Below are 19,447 nucleotides of genomic sequence, written 5' to 3'. Positions count from 1 at the left end.
AGTGTACAGCAGAGGTCTCAAACTCGCGAAGCAAACCACGGTTCTCATCATGCACGGCTGTTACTACGGCAGCACATCGCTCCCGCGGGAGTTGGGTCAGCTGAGGAGCATAAATGTGCCACACCTACATGCGTGACAGCTAACGGGGCTCTAACATTAAACACGTGTGAGCGACAACACGATTTAAAACGGGGAAAATGCAACAATAGACGTGTTTAAGATGAACCAGCGCCCTGGGGGGGGGGCATGAAGGCGAACAGGAATTAGGAGTTGTCATTAACATTCAATTTAGTTTTAATATGCCTCTCCCCCTAAGTATGATCTGTGATATTACATCTTTTATAATTACTTTAATGTTTTGTAATGTATGCAACCTTTTTTTAATAAGTTGGTATTTTAAATTATTTTAATTGATCAATGAACTACAAAAACCCATCAGGACACATGTCCCATAATGCATTGTTTTGTAGTCTGTAGGGCAGCTTTCAGTCAGTTCAGTACTAAATTTCCAGCTGCATTCGCTCAGGTTGGGGTCTTGCTTCCGCCCCTTTCTGTTGATGTTTTTTGGTTTTGATTGAAAGGTGATGTTAGAGCAAAAACAAAAATATGTCTCACACCAGGTGATCTGTGCAGCGTTGCGTCCATCTGCGTGATCTCAAATTATTGTGCATCTTGGCTGCACCTATTTGGTGTCGCCAACATGAATTTCCATCCCCAAATGTTTACAAACATTTAAGTATTGTTTGAAACTGTGAAATGACCGAAAGGTTACTACGGTAATCACTTAGTTACTAAAAACTTTTTTTTAATTATAAATGTATGGTATTTTTTTTTTACTATTTGTACTGTCATGACAGCGATGGTGCTGTCAGTTTACCTTTTTGTTGCATTTTCAAAAGTGCAGAATAAAATGTGACACTGAATTTGGAACAGCACATTGTAATTTCGGCATCTATTATTAAAGTATTTATTCGTAATACAGTGGAAATTAGTAGATTTGGTTAGCATGTTGATTTACGGTATGCGCCCCTAAATTTTCTGGTTGTGCCCCTAAAATTTTCAGTTGGGGGCCACTGTGCTCCTAGTGAAAAAAGTTAGTCTGGAGCCCTGCAGTAACCCATCTTGGAAACCATGGTTTACTGTGCCATTTTGATTAAAAAAACTGCTGCTCTTTCACCAGCTGCCTCAAATAAAAGAAGCTGGAGTTTAACATCACCAGATATGACCCAGAGTGTTTAGGCTGTAGAACTAGAGGACCCAGATCTACAGTGGAATAGTCACAGGAACTCCCTGGCCATCTAAAGGTTGATGAACATGGCAGTTAAGAAATTGGAAAAAATGAAATGACAGGAAACCTTTTTAAAATTGTTAAATAAAGCTGATCATCATAAATCGTCAGCATAAAGGTGAAAAGAAACTCAGTGTTTCCATTAGTGGAAACCAGAGGAAGTTGTAGAGGGCCTAGCACAGAGCACTGTGGAACCCCAAACAGTGGAGGTGTTTAAGAATCAGATTCAGAAAAGCTCACACATATACAATCCTCCCAAAGTATTGTTGGGGTAGTCCATTTTTTTGTTGTATTCTGCAGACATTTGGATTTCAGAAAAAAAAAATTAATGAGACAAAAGTTATAAAATCCAGCTTTTATTTTATGCTATTGACATAAATGTGTTAAAGTCCCACACCAATCATCTTTTGAGCTTTGACTGCTTCATTGGGGTACGTAGGCTTCATAAATGGGCCGCAACTTGTTTAGATTTGCTCCGTTTGCTTGGTGTCTGCTGTCTGGTCACAGTCATCATTGTATGGATTTTATGTTTTGAACTTGAAAACCTATGCACTTTTGTTAAGGCTTCCTTAAGTTTGTTTTTAGAAAAATCTTTATAATCCTTTTTTTTAATGTAATGACTAGATTAATTTGTACCATTATTTTTTGTATCTGTTACAATGTTTTTCAGAGTATAAGTTATGCTTTTTGCATAAGTTGGCTGAAAATGTGAATTTCACTTAGGTGTTAACCTGCATGGGATTTTGTTGTGTTTTTAAACAAATGGAAACGAGCGTTAGAGCAGGGGTCGGGAACCTTTTTGGCCAAGAGAACCATAAACACCACATATTTTTAAATGTAATTTCGTGACAGCCATACAATATGTTTCAAACTAAAACCAAAAATACAAGTGAATGTGAGCATTTTATGTAATTTCAATACTTTTAAAGTACAATAAGTCTGTGGATTCGTTTTAATAACATCTCAGTTTAACTTGGTGGCTGTTGGGTCGCGTTTTAAGTTCTGGAGTTCATTGAACGCATCAAGCAGAGATGCTGGTTGGCCCTCAGTTCTGTCGCTCAGCCTCTCGTTGGGGAGTTTCGACCAATGGGGTTCAGCTATGGTCCAAATAAGGAAATGGGTGGGCTGGTACAGGAGAATATAAAGTTGGGGGGAGCGCTGTCGGCGGGAGAGATTGAGGAGTTGCTGAGTTAGTTGTACGGCGTTGTTTATGGTCTGCAGTAACCAGAATAAAGAACCTTAAAAGAGGTTAAGTCTCCGTGCCTCAGTGTGGGAAAGGGACGCTACATTATGCTGTTGCTATTAAATGATGAGTATTTCTTAAAATGTGACTTCTGGTGCTGCGTGGTGGTTTTGCTGATGCTCTTGTCTGGTTGATAAGTGATGAGTTTAAGCTTCATGCAGCCGTTGAGACTTTCATCCGTTAAACATGATCGTAGGTCTGAATGTTCTTCAGATGTGAGAAAGATTGCTCACATGCAGACGTGGAGCCAAACATTGTCAGTACAGCAATACTCATGCTGCAGTGTGGTATGTGATGGGCAGCGTGTTCTGATCAGTGTGCGTCTCACCTTGCTGCCTGCACCCACTACCCCTCCCCTTTTCCTGCTTAAAGACGGGAGCGCGCAGCTGCCGGGATGGCAATTCACAGTTTAAGGCTGTTTCAAACTCTGTGATAGAACAGATAATAGTGGCACAGATATTTTTTCTCCATGCATCGCTACTACTGCCCGCCCCCCTGGCATCGCATCGCGCCCAAGGAGGACTGGTCAAATGAAACATTTTTTTAATATAATTAAAGATAATATAATTAAAGATTTGTCTGCGAGCCTGATGTGGCCATCAAAAGTGCCAGATATGGCTTGCGAGCCATGGGTTCCCAACCCCTGCGTTAGAGGGCACTATGTGAGTTTATTGGCGTTTGCTACTGACAGCAACGTAGAAGACACCGTGCCATGGCGGAATTGTTCCAGAGCTGCAAATTTAGGAATTTGAAGTGAGGTTCTACAATATAATCGGTTACCGATAATTTTCGGCCGATAGTAGACAGTGACACGTCATGCAGATAATTCCGATAAGAAAAAGATTTTCCGATAAAATGGACTGATAACTAAAAGCTTAAACTGTCGTCTCTTCCTCACTCACAACTCTGTATTTTGTTGTGCCAGCAAGGTGTCTGCTCCCACCGCCCATCCTGCAAGCTTCTGTAGCATGCACGTGACGTCATCTCTGAGCGCCTGCGCTAGAGAGCTCTGTCTGCAACATGGCGTAGAATTCACCCATTTGCGCTTATTTTGCCGTGTCTGAGATCAACGACTCACTCACTCTTTGCAAAATGTGTTCGACAGAAGTGTCACAAAGAGGGAAAAAAGGTTGAGCCTTAACACTACAAATCTCACAAGCTGTTTAAAAATTCCCCACTGCGATGTGTAAAAAGAATATGAAGGTGCCGTCATTGCTAGCATTAGCACTCATTCTGGAAAAAGAAAAAAAAACAACTGTGGGGCTTGCATGGAAATAGCTGTCAGCGCCCTGCACTACCATTGACTCCTCCCTCTTGAACAGTTTTAGACCCATTTCTAATCTCCCATTCATGTCCAAAATTTTAGAAAAAGTTGCTGCTAACCAACTTACAACCGCTCTCGACAGTCATGGCATCAGTTTCAAGTTTTCGCAGAACTCACTCCACTTAAACAGCCCTACTCAAAGTCAATAATGACATCCTGATGCAGGAAAATGCTCTGTGCTACTGCTACTGGACTTAACTGCAGTGTTTGACACTGTCGACCACTGTGTACTCCTGAACAGGCTAAAAAATTGGGTTGGGGTATCTGGTTCTGCTTTAAACTGGTTCTCCTCTTATCTGACGGTTACATCTTTCTCTGTTGTATTTAAGTTTGAGTCCTCTTCTACATCCCTCATTTCTAGTGTCCCACAAGGCTCAGTTTTGGGACCTTTATTGTTCATTTTATATCTATTGCCTTTGCAGCACATTTTAAGTTTTTTTAACAATATTTCTCATCATTTTTATGCTGATGATATTCAGCTTTTTGTGTCTTTTAAACTGCAGGATGTTTTTAAAATACAGATTTTACGCAGGTGTCTGGATTCAGTCAAGAGTTGGATGAATGATAATTTTCTCCAACTAAAGGAAGCTAAAATTGAGGTTCTAGTCTGTGTTCCAGACAGTTGCCCCAGATAGTCCAGTGGCCTGGTCCTCTTGCTTTCTTTATCAAGCCATCTGTCAGGAACCTCCTGGTGACTCTAGACCCGGTTTTATCCCTTGACTCACATGTCGGGTCACTTGTACATTCTTGTTTTTATCATCTTAAAAACATTGCAAAACTGAGTCCAATTGTGTCACGTTCTGAGTTAGAGATGCTCATCCACGCTTTTATTTCATCTTGTCTTAATTATTGCAACTCCATCTTGATATGCTTAAGCAAAAAATCTTTACAACGGCTCCAAGTTGTCCAGAACGCTGCTGCAAGGCTTTTAACTAATTTTTTTAAGTTTTCACACGTCACCCTGTTGTTAATCCAGCTGCACTGGCTCCCTATCCGCTACAGAGTGCATTTTAAAATCCTGGTTTTAACATACACAGCTCTCAATCGCCAAGCGCCGGTCTACTTAAAAGACCTTTTGCAGCCGTACACACCCAGCAGGTCCCTGAGGTCATGTGACCAGGGTTTGCTGGTTGTTAAGACAACCCGGTTAAAAACTAATGGTGACAGAGCTTTTGCAGTGGTGGCTCCATCCCTCTGGAACTCCCTTCCTCCCAGCCTCAGATCTGCCCCTACTTTCTACCTATTTTTTAAAATAGCTTTTTCTGAATTTTCTCTGTATTCAGTGTTTTATTGTGTTTTACCCTGTTTTATATGGAAGCGATTATGTAGCATAAATAAAAAGCAAAGTCAAAACCAGAAATGCTTTTTCATTTTCAAAATGAAGCTGCATTTTTTGACTCAAAAATATAATGAAAAAGCAATCCACCAAAATGCTTTTTCATTTCCTTCCTCAACACAGCTTATTCTGTCACTTAATTAAAATTACAATTAAAATGAAAAAGGTATTTGACATTTCATTTTCAAGACGTTCTCTGGTAAATGTGTAGCATAATTCATTTAGAAATGTCTAATTTGACATTCAAAATGGATTAATAGAAATGCTTTTTAATTTTCAAAATGAAGCTGCTTTTTTTGACTCAAAATTAAAAAGAAAAAGCAATACTTCAAAATGCTTTTTCATTTCCTTCCTCAACCCAGCTTTTTCTGTCACTTAATTAAAATGATAATGAAAATGGTATTTGACATTTCATTTTCAAAAAGGTCCATGGTAAATGTGTACCAAAATTCATTTAGAAATGTCTAATTTGACAATTAAAATGGATTAACAGAAATGCTTTTTAATTTTCAAAATGTAGCTGCATTTTTTGACTCAAAATTAAAAAGAAAAAACAATATTTCAAAATGCTTTATCATTTTATACTTAAAACCGCTTATTCTGTGTCATAATTCAAACGAAAATGCAAAGAGGGGATTGCATTTGCATTTTCACATCCAACCTGCGCACCTTGTCACAATATTCATTTCGAAAAAGCATTAGCAGAGGGGAGGCGGGGCGATGACGTCACTGCTTTCTCTGTGTGTCCGGCTGCTGACTGACGCACACACACGCACCAGGAGCAGACTGTGTTAGCGGCAGAGACGAGGGTTTTGTGATGGTTGTGAACTTCTGATGAGTTTCCACAGCTTCTCAGGACTACATAGCAGCATGTCCGCCTTCTGCGGTCCTCCTCCTGACCCACCGCGGACAAGGTTTTTTCTTCGGACCGCCAGCTGCCTTCGCATAGCGCAGCGCAAAGCTCCGATGATCGCTGAAGGCGGAAATGCTGCTGCGATCTGAGAAACCATCATATGAATTTGTGTTTCCAGTGGTGTCCAGAACAAAATAAAGACTGATTCCCACATATTTACACATTTATCTGCAGCTTCGCGGTGAATTTACTGTTTGATGACAGCTGGAGCTCCATCAACAGACAGCCGATTTCTCAATGCTAAACGTTGCTGGTTGGACCAAAAACACTCACTCAGCGCGAAGCTGCAGGAGACTATCTTCATAATGTGCTTTTATAACAGTTATGCTAATATTTTACGGCCTGCTCTGCTCGATCATAGGTTTTTAAATCCGTGCGGTCAGACGACGCTAAAGTTGGCTTACGATTTACAGCTTCTGATTCGCAAGGGAGCTAAAGGAACATTCTGCTGCATTTTTCACATTAAGAACACCTAAAACCGGGTCCTGTTCACAAACCGTTGGACCTGGCCTGCTCAAACCTGGATTCCTGGATCTTAATAAATCAAACAGCAAATTCACCGCAAAGCTGCAGATAAATGTGTAAATATCTGGGAATTATATCAGTCTTTATTTTGTTCTGGACACCACTGGAAACACAAATTCATATAATGGTTTCTCAGATCGTAGCAGCATTTCCGCCTTCAGCGATCATCGGGAGCTTCGCGCTCCGCTATGCGAAGGCAGCTGGCGGTCCGAAGAACAAAAGCTTGTCCGCGGTGCGTCAGGAGGACCGCAGAAGGCGGACATGCAGCTATGTAGTCCTGAGAAGCTGTGGAAACTCATCAGAAGTTCACAACCATCACAAAACCCTCGTCTCTGCCGCTAACACAGTCTGCTCCTGGTGCGTGTGTGTGCGTCAGTCAGCAGCCGGACACACGGAGAAAGCAGTGACGTCATCGCCCCGCCTCCCCTCTGCTAATGCTTTTTTGAAATGAATATTGTGACAAGGTGCGCGGGGTGGATGTGAAAATGCAAATGCAATTCCCTCTTTGCATTTTCGTTTGAATTATGACACAGAATAAGCGGTTTTAGGTATAAAATGAAAAAGCATTTTGAAATATTGTTTTTTCTTTTTAATTTTGAGTCAAAAAATGCAGCTACATTTTGAAAATTAAGAAGCATTTCTGTTAATCCATTTTAATTGTCAAATTAGACATTTCTAAATGAATTATGCTACACATTTACCAGGAACCTTTTTGAAAATGAAATGTCAAATACCATTTTCATTATCATTTTAATTAAGTGACAGAAAAAGCTGGGTTGAGGAAGGAAATGAAAAAGCATTTTGAAGTATTGCTTTTTCTTTTTAATTTTGAGTCAAAAAAAGCAGCTTCATTTTGAAAATTAAAAAGCATTTCTATTAATCCATTTTGAATGTCAAATTAGACATTTCTAAATGAATTATGCTACACATTTACCAGAGAACGTCTTGAAAATGAAATGTCAAATACCATTTTCATTTTCATTTTAATTTTAATTAAGTGACAGAATAAGCTGTGTTGAGGAAGGAAATGAAAAAGCATTTTGGTGGAATGCTTTTTTATTATATTTTTTATTTTTAAGTATTTAAAAAAAATATCAGAGTATGGTATCGGCTACAAGAGGCAATATCGGGAATCAGTATCGGTTGTTTAGTCATTATCTTTCATCACTAATTTGAAGTGATATAAAGACTATATTCGACTTGTTGGTATGTTCTTTATGGAAGGGTTATCTTAATTGTTCATATGTTGTGTCAATATTAATAGATTCCTCTTATGTTTAATGAAGTTAAATAAGCACTAATGTGTTACAGTAGTGAAATGTGCATATTCAGTCTATTATTGTTATCTATTCCGTTATGATATTTTGTTCTTCTTTATTATGCAATAGTTCAAAAATACGTAGTCATTGTTTGTGTTCCAACTCAACTCAATGTTGATAGCTTTCAAGTATTATTAGGTTTTTACGTAACTGATGAGCTGAGTCAATTGACTTCATTTCAAATGAGTTAGTTGTATTATAACTAGAGCTGTGACGGTGTGGGTTACCCCCAGCTGAACACAAAATTCCCCGGGGGCCGCGTCGCAGACGAATACAATGGAAATTAATAATTACAACACAGTATTCTTTATTAGCTAATAACAGTAAGGTGTTGTAGAATGACTGTGCATGTGCTGAAACCAGTGTGTCGGCGCCCTGCGTGTGCAGGAGGAAGGAAGAGCGCGTGTAGCACAAAAGTGTTGGGGGTGCGTGTTTATGCTCGGTGTTGCGAAGTGAAGGAGAACAGTAATAAAAAAAGGTTTCCCCCAGAAGAACGGTGATTGATTCTTTATTATTTTACTTTATTATTATTATTAACCCGCTCTGGGGTAGACCTGTGAGGCTGTGGGATTTTACATCACCGCGGTGATGAAGCAGCAAGAGTCGCGGTGTCGGGACTCTTGCCCCCCCAACATAAAAACGTCTGGCGAGTGGCCGGGTCGCACACTCAAGAACGCACGCAGCTTGTATTGGAAATGAATAGAATGAAATTTAATAATTAGAACACAGTATATTTAATAACAAACAAACGGTAACAACAACTAACTACCGTAAATTCCGGACTACAAAGCGCACCCGATTACAAGCCGCACCCACCCATTTTCAAGTGTTTTAGTTTTATACATACATATACATTTTTTTTTTAGTTTTATACATACACAAGCCGCGTCAGAGTACAAGCCGCGCATGTGTTAGGCGATATTGTCATCCTGACAGATCACGGCCAGTATCCCAGAGTGAGTGCAATTAATTAGCACATTGTGGGTGGTGCCAGCTTTGCCTCTGGCTCATGTATTTGAGTGTATCGACATCTGTCAAACAGCATGGACCTCTATTCTGTTCACAAGTTCCTCAGTTATGGTGTTTTTATTTCATTTTTTTTTACTTATTGACAATCTAGGTATCATACATAAAATTACAAACAGTAACCATATAATCAACATTACATCCCTCAGTTATGATGAGGAAATTTACATCCGCGATTCCACATTTCCCATGAGTCTTAGGGGCTAAAGGCGGGGCCAATGCCCGGCTCGCCATTCTGTTGTACGTGTTTAAGAATGAGCAAGTATCAGCAGTGCATGGAGGGGTGAACGGGTACAGCTCTCCTTCCAATTGTGTCGCGGCAGCGTTATGGGAGTAACAGGGCTGGTTAAAAAACACACCGGTAAAATACAGCAGCGGCGACTGAAAAGCGCGCGCCTCAGTGCGGCGCGTGCGTCAGAATTCAGAAGCCTCTGCACTCCGCGGACGCCTCTGCGCTCCGCTCCCGCCCCGCGCGCTCCTTGTCTCCCCTTCCTATCTACTCCGACACCTCTGGCCAGGGCGGCTTCAAGGAGGAGCACTTCGTCCCCGTTGCGCCGGTGGATGGAGCAAATCGTTTCTGTGCAAAGCAATTGGACTTAATACTGTACGTTTTGTGTATGAGGGGCGGGTGCGTTGTTACGTGTGGGAGCCATCAGACTGCCATCGGCCCCGCAGCTCAATCAGCAGGAGAAGATGTCTCCAGCTCACACGGAGGCTGTGAGTTTTTCAAAGCAAAATTCCGCTTTTACGGTTTCCTTAGAAACCGTAAATGGAGTGTACATTCACTCCATGCGCTGTTCTCTCCGTCACGCAGAAAACCGGCTTTTCCAAACCCGTTGGTGACGGTGGACTTTTTTACGCTGCTTTTAACGATTGCTTTTAACTTGAAAGCTTCATCGTATTGTAGCGGCGATCTGGTGCACGTTGGGTCTAATGGCACCAAAGGATTCTGGGATGTGGCCGGGCATGCGTGTTTCATTTTGTTGAACCATGACTGAAGTGTCTAAGACCTGAAGTCAAGTCCATGCTGTTTGGCTGCTTAGAGGTGTGTTGAATATAAATGCCTTGTGCTTGGTGTTAGATAAAGAATTCAAACTATTCACTGAGTTCGAAAGTACGTACATGGCGGCCGCTAATTAAATCCATAAATTAGCCGCGTCACTGAATAAGCCGCAGGGCTGTAAGCGCAGGAAAAAAGTAGCGGCTTGTAGTCCGGAAATTACGGTAATTAGCTAACTATACAGGTAAACATTAACAACCATTTTTAAAGTGCAAAATAGAGCAAAAAGTGAATAAGTGCCGCTCAAATGAGTCACGCTGTTGCTGCTTTAATTTGTCCGTCTTCATGTTACGTGACAGGAACTCCAACATGTTAACCAGGTTTCAGCGAGGACCTTAACGATGTTTCTAGCCACACTGAGTACGCGCTCCGATGGAGTGCTCGTAGCGCATACAAATATTTTCTTGCCCCTTTTGACAGAAGAGGGAATCGAGCCTGATTGTCCCGCCACCAGGCAAGCGGATCAGAGTGCAGATCGAGGGCTTCCTCCTGCAAATATCTCGTGACGTCAGTGTCTGCACGGATTCTTTTTGGACTGTTTTGGTTACGCTGTTGTCTTTTATGCTCGTGTTTGTGTGTATTTAATTCACATTATCTGTAAACATTACAAGAAGTGAAACATGGCAACAGTTAATTAAAAATCAGACACACACAAAAAAAAATCCCCCATAAGATTTAATGGACTGTCCATCCCTTGCGCAGGAGGAAGCCCTTGCAGTTTGAACATAGGACTCACGGAAAAAGTAAATTATTAGCAAAGATGAATGTGTTAATCATGGTTCAAATCACACACCATATGCAGTCCAGTAACTTTCACAAAGAAAAAAAGAATTATGACAGTGGATCAACGTACCAGGGGTCCTTAGGACCGCTTTTGAGCAGCGGTCTAGAGTGCAACCAATTTGGTATTTTTTAAAGAAGAATTTTAAAGAATATTTTAGGTTATTTTTTTAGCTTAACTTTTGATAAGCAGATAACCAGTTTAATAAATCAGATTAATTGTTGATTTAAATTTTGATTATTTTTTTTAATGGTGCGCCTAAAAAAAATGATCTTCCAGAGTTAAGCAGTCAGACTGTGGTCCTGCTCTTTATGCTCCGCAGCCTCCCGCCTGAGGGGAGCAGCGAGAACAGAGGGTGTGAGGGGTGAGTGGGGTCTTTCAGGATGGGGGTGGCTCGTTTTCCTGCATCTGGTCTCGTAGATGTCAGTGGTGGTCTGCAGGCTGCAGCCCACAGTCCTCTGTGCGGCTTTAGTCAGCTTTTCTCTGTGCCGCAGAGCAGCTGCCGTGCCACACAGTGATGCAGGAGGTCAGGATTTGATCTTTTTCAGATGCCGTGTTTTTATCTGCTCAGATTTGAACAAAGAAATACTAAGAAATGCTGTTTTATTCTTAAATTCTTTAATATGCCATAAAAGAAAAATGCTACAAGAACATGTTAAAAACACCAAAAGCACGAATGTCATTGGAATGGGTCTTTAAACACCAATTTTTTCATGTAATTTATATTATTGTTTTAAATAAAGGATTGTTTGTTTACGAGTTTGTAAGTTAATCATTTTGAAGTCCGAATGCTCATACTAACAGCAAATAAAAAGGAAATTGACCAAGTAAAAGAGCTGAGTTAAAGGCAATGTGGGCAAGAAGGTGGGTGCACCAAACTTTTATTCTGGTGCAACTAAGTTAGGTGCACCGGTGCAACCAGTGTAAAGATTTAGTCTAGAACCTGTTGAGAAACACTGGTCTATATACAGTGGGACAAAGGTAGTTGGCAGACATTTCCACAAACGTTTAATCCTCAATGTTCTCATCGATGAAGGAAGTCATGGAGCCCCAGGTGGAGGGAGATAATCAGTGATCTTATATTTCCTCAATTCTTTAATAATTGCTCCAAATGTGATCTTTTTTCTCAAAGCTGTTTATTGATTTTAGATTGGTTTATTCCAGTCTTGTTTTAGGTCTACTGTAAAATCGTGTCCCTGGTGTCCTTTGACCGCTCTTTGGCCTTGGTCATGGTGGAGACGTTGCAGTCTGACTGTTTAAGGGTGTGGACAGGTGTATATTCACAACCAGTTCAAACAGGAGACATTAGTACAGGTAACCATAAAAGAGCTTTTTAAAGAAAAAAAAGGTCTTATATGTTTGTAAGAAATATATATACTTATTTTCATCTTCATTATACAAATACAAAAAATCAAGCATTGTGTTTTTCTGTCTCTCAGTTGAACTATATGATTGAACTTTGGTGACCAAACTCAGCTTTTTAAGTGGGACAACTTTTATAATCTCTGACTGACAAAGTTTTTTGACCAATTGGATTTTAAAAACTTGCTGGATTGAGCCGTCAAATATTGCCAGTGAGGGTGTATTAATGAAATTAATCACTCTGCTTTTGCACCGGGTGATCTGAAGATAAAATGGAAAATGATCAGGACTCTTTAAGCTTTTTTATTGCCTACTTCAAATCAAAAAACAAAGATCCTAAGTGCTACTCATAGTCCTGAAATCTGATGTTAATTAAGTCTCAGTTAAGAATGCTTAGAGAAACAGTTTGTGACTGATTTCACATGGCCGTGGCATCTGACGCTGGAGGCAGGTGAAGGAAACGATTAAACGGGAGGATGACGTGTGGTCACATCCTGATGGCAATTGTCCATGCAGTGAGGCTGAGGGCAGGAATGCATGAATGATCGAAAACGGTCACCATGCTTCTGTCCTGTCCTTTCAGGCCCCTGATTTATTTACTCCAGCTCCCCGTAGACATAAACAGTGCTGTCTAGTGTACACCCACACACGCATAACATAAACACACACATTTTTACACAGGTATAGAACCAAACATACATAGCCACAGAGACACAGAAACTTACATACAGATGTGGAGGCTTCCTCCTGTGTGTGTCCATTTGTATGTGTGTGAGAGAAAAACAGTCAACACGTTTTGTCCTGTAAGGTGTGGTTTAATAAGTTTACATGTTTACATTGTCCGTATATTTCCTAAATTTCTTCTGCAATGCCTGCCAACATAAATGTGTAAGTAAGACTGACCTCTACTCTCATGCACAGATCAGTGGTCAGTCCTCATGGCTAGTTGTACTGCATCTGCCAGTGAAGATAAAATCACACGTTGTGTGGAGCTTCTCCTGTCCAGAAACGCTGACCCCAATGTGGTGGATAGGTGAGTAACCATGCATGTGTCTGATTAAACATATTCATGGACTTAACACACTCCATACATTTATATGTTTTGACGTAGGTAAAAAAAACACTTCAGACACAATACAGCAAAGAAAAAAGCAGGTGTTGGATCAAATTCCCTTTGATGGTTCTCATTATGCGGAGCTGCCATGTGGTAGCGTTATGCAGCACAGTTCTCCACACCATGTGTGTATATTTGTTATGTTTTGTTTGGAATGTCCTGTTATGGCATGTGCATGTACAGACGGGCACCAGACAGACAGACAAACAAAGCTGAAAGGGTGGCGAAGACTATTTCTTTAACACATTTGGCTAAAAGCTTTTCTTTTTTCTAAATATTTGGCTTTGGTATTTGTTAGATATGAATGTGTATTATTGTTTTAAGTGATATTTTATTTATTTTTTATTGCTTATTATAAAAATAATTTGCACAATGTAAACAGCATGCTATGTGTGTTTGGGAACATCTGGTAGTATAAACTGACATTTCATAGAACAGAAAGACCATTTCAGTTTTACATTTATATTTAGGGAGTAATAGTGGCAACAACAATACATCAACCACCCCTCAAGATTTTATTTCCCCAGCTCTCTGCGCGCTTGTGCTGTCGTTTTTCAGAGTAAAGTCCGTCCGCCGGTCTCTCGAAAAGCGCAGATGTGAAAACAGCAGCAAGATAAGAGGAGCTTCTTCCGCGAGTAAAAGAAAAAACCTAATAGTGCACCCGCTGCGAGAAGCACCCCCCACCCCCGTAAGCTCTGCTAGTTGACCCGTGTAGCTTTTTGTTTAAGCTGATGAAGCAGCAGAAAATGTGAGGATTTTTAACAGATCCAGTAAGAACTGGAGGATAAACCTGTTGGACTTACAGCACCAACACCAAGTTACATAAAAAGTGTTGACTTGGAGACCTTGGTGTCGTTACACACTGATGCTAAATGCTAACAAGCTGTGCCATGTGTCGCCTACATGTGATCACGGACCTGTTTAAAGTCGGACTAAATTTTCACGGAGCGCACTTTAAGACACGGCAGATACATGCAACAAAATGAATTCATAGAACATTTATAAAAACCTTGTTCTATAAATATAATAACAGGAAACTTTATTAGCATTGTCTTTGTAGAATTACAGAGCCGGCGTTGAGCTGAAAAAAGCCCCCCTTCGTGATAGCGCTGCATCTTTACTGTCAATTACAAAAATCCAAAACATGATCAAGTTTTTAGGGTGAATTTGAACTTGACTTTCCAGTTGATTGAGGACTGAAACCCCCCCTCTTCTCATGGGGGCGTTTTTCAGGAGGAAAGCAGAAACTACTCATTTGTGATTGAAAAGAAAACGGTTCATAGATGGCGTGACAACACCACTTCATTACAAATTTATTTATGTAGCCCAATATTACAAAAGATTTATAGAATAATTTGGTTGGTAGGTTATTTTTTATCTACCAGCCAACTTGGCTGGTGAGTCAGAAATGAGATTTTGGTCTCTGGGGTTGTGACTTCAAACTTTGAGCATCAAACCAAATGCAGCAAAATGCGTTTCAAGGCTGTTGCTACCAGAACTGCTCTGCTGAGTGCGTTCTAGTATTTCTCTTTATGAGATGCTCAAGCTAGCGGTAGCTTACAAAACATCAGCTTGTATTTAGTTGAACTTTGCTAATTTCCAAAGGAGACGTTAAAATGAATTATCGGTAGTTTTTTTTCAATATATTCCATCATTTGTAATGTTTGTTAAAGAAAGTAAAAGCAGGTAGAAAAAAATCAATTAAAATCGAAAATCACATTTTGAATGAAAAAATCTGAGATTTTATTTTTTGGCAATTTCACCCAGATCTAAGATACAGTATTTCATTTATACTTGATTATCTTGAAGAAATCCATAGAATCTGGAAAACTTCAGCTGTACTGTTTAGTAGCAGTTTTTTTTCCCTCTGAGTCGCACTGGTTGAAGTTTGGGATAAAGACGTTCTGGATCCATTTTAGGTCAGTGAATCGGATTGAATCTGATTGTTCAAAATGAACTAAAATCCACTATGAATTGAATTGTAAACCACAAATATCAATTCGAATCGAATAGTTGTTATAATGCATTGTTGCACTTATTCACTTATTAAGCCTCGGGGGCATCACTCTTGTTTTTGAAGGAGCTCGCATCCTGAACGGGACACTTCCGTGGAAATGCTCTTTTCACTTGAGGCTGGTTTACACCGGTAGTTTGCGTTCTGTCTCCGATGGGTTGCATCGACACAAAAATAACAGAACCTTCATTAATAAATCAGAATGTTTACATTGCCTCAGTCATACATCCGTCTGACATGACATCCGTTTTTCTGCAACGCCAGCTTTATGCAGGAGTTCTTTATCTAGTCCAGGGGTGTCAAACTCATTTTCACTGAGGGCCACATCAACATGTCGGCTGTCCTCAAAGGGCCAGATATAACTTATACATGTAACTAAATGTAATGAAAAATAAACAAAACTACTCCTTAATGTTAAATTACTCATTCATTTATTTATTACAACTTTTTAAAGTAACAATTACAGCTGTATAGAAAACATATGTTTGCTTGTTACTCTAGCAAAATTCTTTTACATTTGATTCTGTCAGGTTAGGTTATATGGACAGTGTTTAAGTCCTAATGTTTAGTTGCCCAATCCGATAGTTCAAGTCCAATCCCCCCTAAATATGAATAAATACACACTCATTTTTATTTTAAGAAATTAAAACTTTTATGCTCTTGCCGGCCACATAAAATGACATGACGGGCCACATTTGGCCCCCCCGCCTTGAGCTTGAGACATGTGATCTAGTCTGTTGACCCATCAATGTTCTGGCAAAAACCTGGAGAACCGGAAACAGGTCTGGGTTTTAAAAGTAAACACTTCCTTTTTACTTTCAATGTGCTTTCAAAATAAAACGTTATAAAATTTTATTTTTTAGGTGATGTACCCATGCAATAATGGATGTTAACACCGCGGTTAACACTGGCAAGTTTAATTTTGGTAGTCCAAAATCATAACGTTATATATGATTAAAAAAATAATTTTACAAGAACTTTGTGTGGAAGGAGAGCGTATGGGGACTCCCACGCCACACACAGATACCACAGACAGACCAGTGTAAATTCAGGATCAGACTAGTTCAAAATGAGTCGCTTTGATATGAAAAGCCAAGGTAAAAACGTATTGCCCAATTGAGATGGTCCTTTATCTTCTTTGTTAGGATGAGACTTGAGGGACATGAATATAATTCACTTTAAGGTTGATGGGTTCTATTAATGTAAATTATTCAGAATTTCCATTAAAAACAACACATTAAAACATTTTTTTCAGAATATTATCTTGTTCAGAATTACTCCTTGTTTGGAATATGTTCTGGATGTGAGACTTTCCAGGCACAGTTACAGGGTGTAGGACTCTTGGGTATGTTCATGTGGTCACTCTCAGTTAGAGGCCATTAGGACCCAGAACTATTGTAGGAAGCATTAACAATAGAAACTTGGTTTAATTTACTGCCACTACAACTTCATTATTTTAAATAAAACTGATCGAGCAGACAGAAAGCCTTCAAGGGAAAGAATTCCTTAATGTATCTGAAGAGCAAAATTAGAGACAAAGAAGAAGAGATTCAATTACCAGACCAGTTTTATGGTAGGAGAGGGTTTAATCTATGAACTTGGTTAACATTTAAAAAGCAGTAAAAAGTTATACATTTGTCACAGTTTTATGAATGAATTGACCTTATCTTCAGTGGACATGCTCTTACTGTCCATAAAAGCATTCAGTTGTTAAGATTTTTACAACAATCACATTGACTTAGTAGTTACATAAATGTGGTGTGAACATGGCGGGTCACTCACGTTGTGTGGTGTGACAAACCCTGTGTGTAAATTGGCTTTGTTTGACGTTGAATTGTAGTTGTCTTCATAAATACATCCAACACTGTTTAAATAAGGTACATTTTTCAGACGTGATTTATTTAACACAGGTTTTAACTATTGTGGGCAGCACTTAAAACCCTTGCATGAAAGCAGAATGTCCCTTCAGAGTTGTCCACAGCATATAAACCTGTCTGATAATCTGATCAGCTAACCATGCTTGGCTTGCTGCCAGGCCATTGCTCAGGTTCACACAGTCGTCTGTGGATGGACACAGCTAAGGGTTAGTGGTTTTTCAGGAACATTTTGTTGCTTCAACATTTATCAAGACTGTAAATTGTTTAAAATTGTACAAAAAAGGCTTTTTATGGAAACACATTAGTTTACTCCTTATGCTGGGTTCTAAATTATATTGATGGATGAAGTAAGCATGAGAACTAGATAGCAAAGGAAGATTCCACAGTCTGCCCCGAACCCCATGCAGCTCCTTCAGTGCCTGGGTACCTTCATGAAATCCCCATAAAACCCTTATAGAACATATGAACAGACTTGAAAGTTTTTTCTCAGACAAAATATGTGAAGAAATGTAAGAAAGGCTAAGGTAGTGAAAAGAGTGGGCACTGCCCCCCAAATCCAAAGGATCAGCAGAAAGTGAGGTCAATGTGGGTTTAGCGGATAAAATCTTGTTTCCCTCTCAGCCCCTCTTACGTCCGAATATCAAACCACTGATTAACACCAGCTGCACGCCCACTGCTTCACTGTAAACAAAAATTCTGTCATTTCTCTAAGTTCAGAAATGCAGGCACAAGATGTGGATGCGTTGCGTCCACGTGTCCTTTTCTTGTCTTTCTGCACTTCAAGTTCTGCACTCAGCAAAGCTCATTAAGTTTATGAGGGGAAATCCAGAAATACCACTGCACATTAATTTCAATTTTTCCTTCATAACATTACATACAATTTATAACAGTACGGTAAAATAAGCATAATTAGAATACATTATTTTTTATGACTAATACATTACAATTATTTTTCCGGATTTATAATTAGACCATCAATTACACTTCTCACAAAAAGGTAGGCATATTGATATTTACCATGTGCATATTTCATTTTTGGTCTGAATTGTAAGTAAATAAGTTAAACTTCCCTCTGATATTAATAATAATGATTGAGAAGAAACACCATTTTCGTTTAGCAAAATTGAGACAATAATAAAGATAGCCTTACCATATGAGGCAGTCCCACTTCCTGAGGTTGAGTTGCGGCAATTCTGGCACCAGGTGGTGGAGTGTTATCATCTATGAACAGAAAGTTGGTGGTGTGCTGGTGGAATTGGGGATGATGATTGGTTCAATGATGTCTCTGAGAGAAGACCCTCCAGTAACCGAACATCTACAATAACCTAATCAGTTTTGTGTTGACTGGTGATGCCTGTCTAGACAGTTGGACCTCCTCCAACAAGGCGAACCTTGGGTACCATGCTGAAACCTGACCTCACCTCATCCTCTCCAGCAATGCTGACGACCACATTAAACCATGTCAGAGTCCAGAGGTGCTTAGGTACTGGTCGTGGTCTGTCTCTGGTGGGGCTCCACTCCTGGGTCTGTCACAAACTGATGACACTTTGAGACTCACCAACTTCACCAGCAACACCTGTGGCCAGTAGGTGCTGGTCGTCTGTTAAACGACGGTGTTTGTTCATGGCTGTTTAAACCTGGAATGATGTGCTAGCAAAATCAACTTTTTATACCCTCAGAATGTTGAAATTGATGCTAAAGTGAAAAGGATTTGTTTAAAGAACGTTCTTGTTTTTTTCTCCATATCCCTAACCCGTTGTGAGTTGTGTATATCAGTTTAATTAATTATTCTCACATTTTATATGAAGGTTCTTAATAGATGTCCGTCTCTTTGTCTGCTTTCTTAAAGAAGTGACTGCTCAAATGTGAAAATTATTTTAGGAAGAGAAGGATTGCTTCCAAGCAAGCTACCAAGTCTTAGACTTCACCGCTGGTTTGGCTGCTGGAGCTCATCCATTTCACGCTTAATTGAATTGTAAATTGAAACTTCATCGTTTTTCATATTTTTACTCTTCTGTGATAATGTAGGTGTTGTAAAACTCAGTAGCTCATAGGATTTGTAGTGCCTCATTTTTTAGGTAGAGAACAGTTTGTACATTGAGCTGTTGGTCCATCAATCCTTTGACTAAACAGAACTCACAGTCTGAAGGACAGGGAGCACACAACACTAGCTAAAACAGAATGTGAGTGACCTTGATGCCATCTCAACAAATCTAGCATGGGGAAGATACAACAACACACGACAAGTTGAAAGAAAAATGACCC

General features: G+C 39.8%; 1 protein-coding gene across 3 annotated transcripts in view; it reads left to right on the top strand.

Annotated features, from left to right (window-relative positions):
* The window catches only part of asz1 (ankyrin repeat, SAM and basic leucine zipper domain containing 1), a 76,263-nt gene that overhangs the window by 11,539 nt on the left and 45,277 nt on the right, over positions 1–19,447 (top strand). For all 3 annotated transcript variants that reach the window (XR_002289675.2, XM_004086224.4, XM_020701566.2), the window contains exon 4: positions 13,099–13,210. Coding sequence is in view for 2 of the 3 variants with exons in the window: in XM_004086224.4 (XP_004086272.1) it covers positions 13,099–13,210 (112 nt within the window). In the remaining variant the exon portion in view is untranslated. The remainder of the gene's footprint in view (positions 1–13,098; positions 13,211–19,447) is intronic.

The sequence above is a fragment of the Oryzias latipes genome, chromosome 6 (genome assembly GCF_002234675.1).
Source record: "Oryzias latipes chromosome 6, ASM223467v1".
Classification (NCBI taxonomy): Eukaryota; Metazoa; Chordata; class Actinopteri; order Beloniformes; family Adrianichthyidae; genus Oryzias; species Oryzias latipes.
Note: the sequence above shows the minus strand (reverse complement) of the source record. Positions and strands in the feature narration are given on the sequence as shown.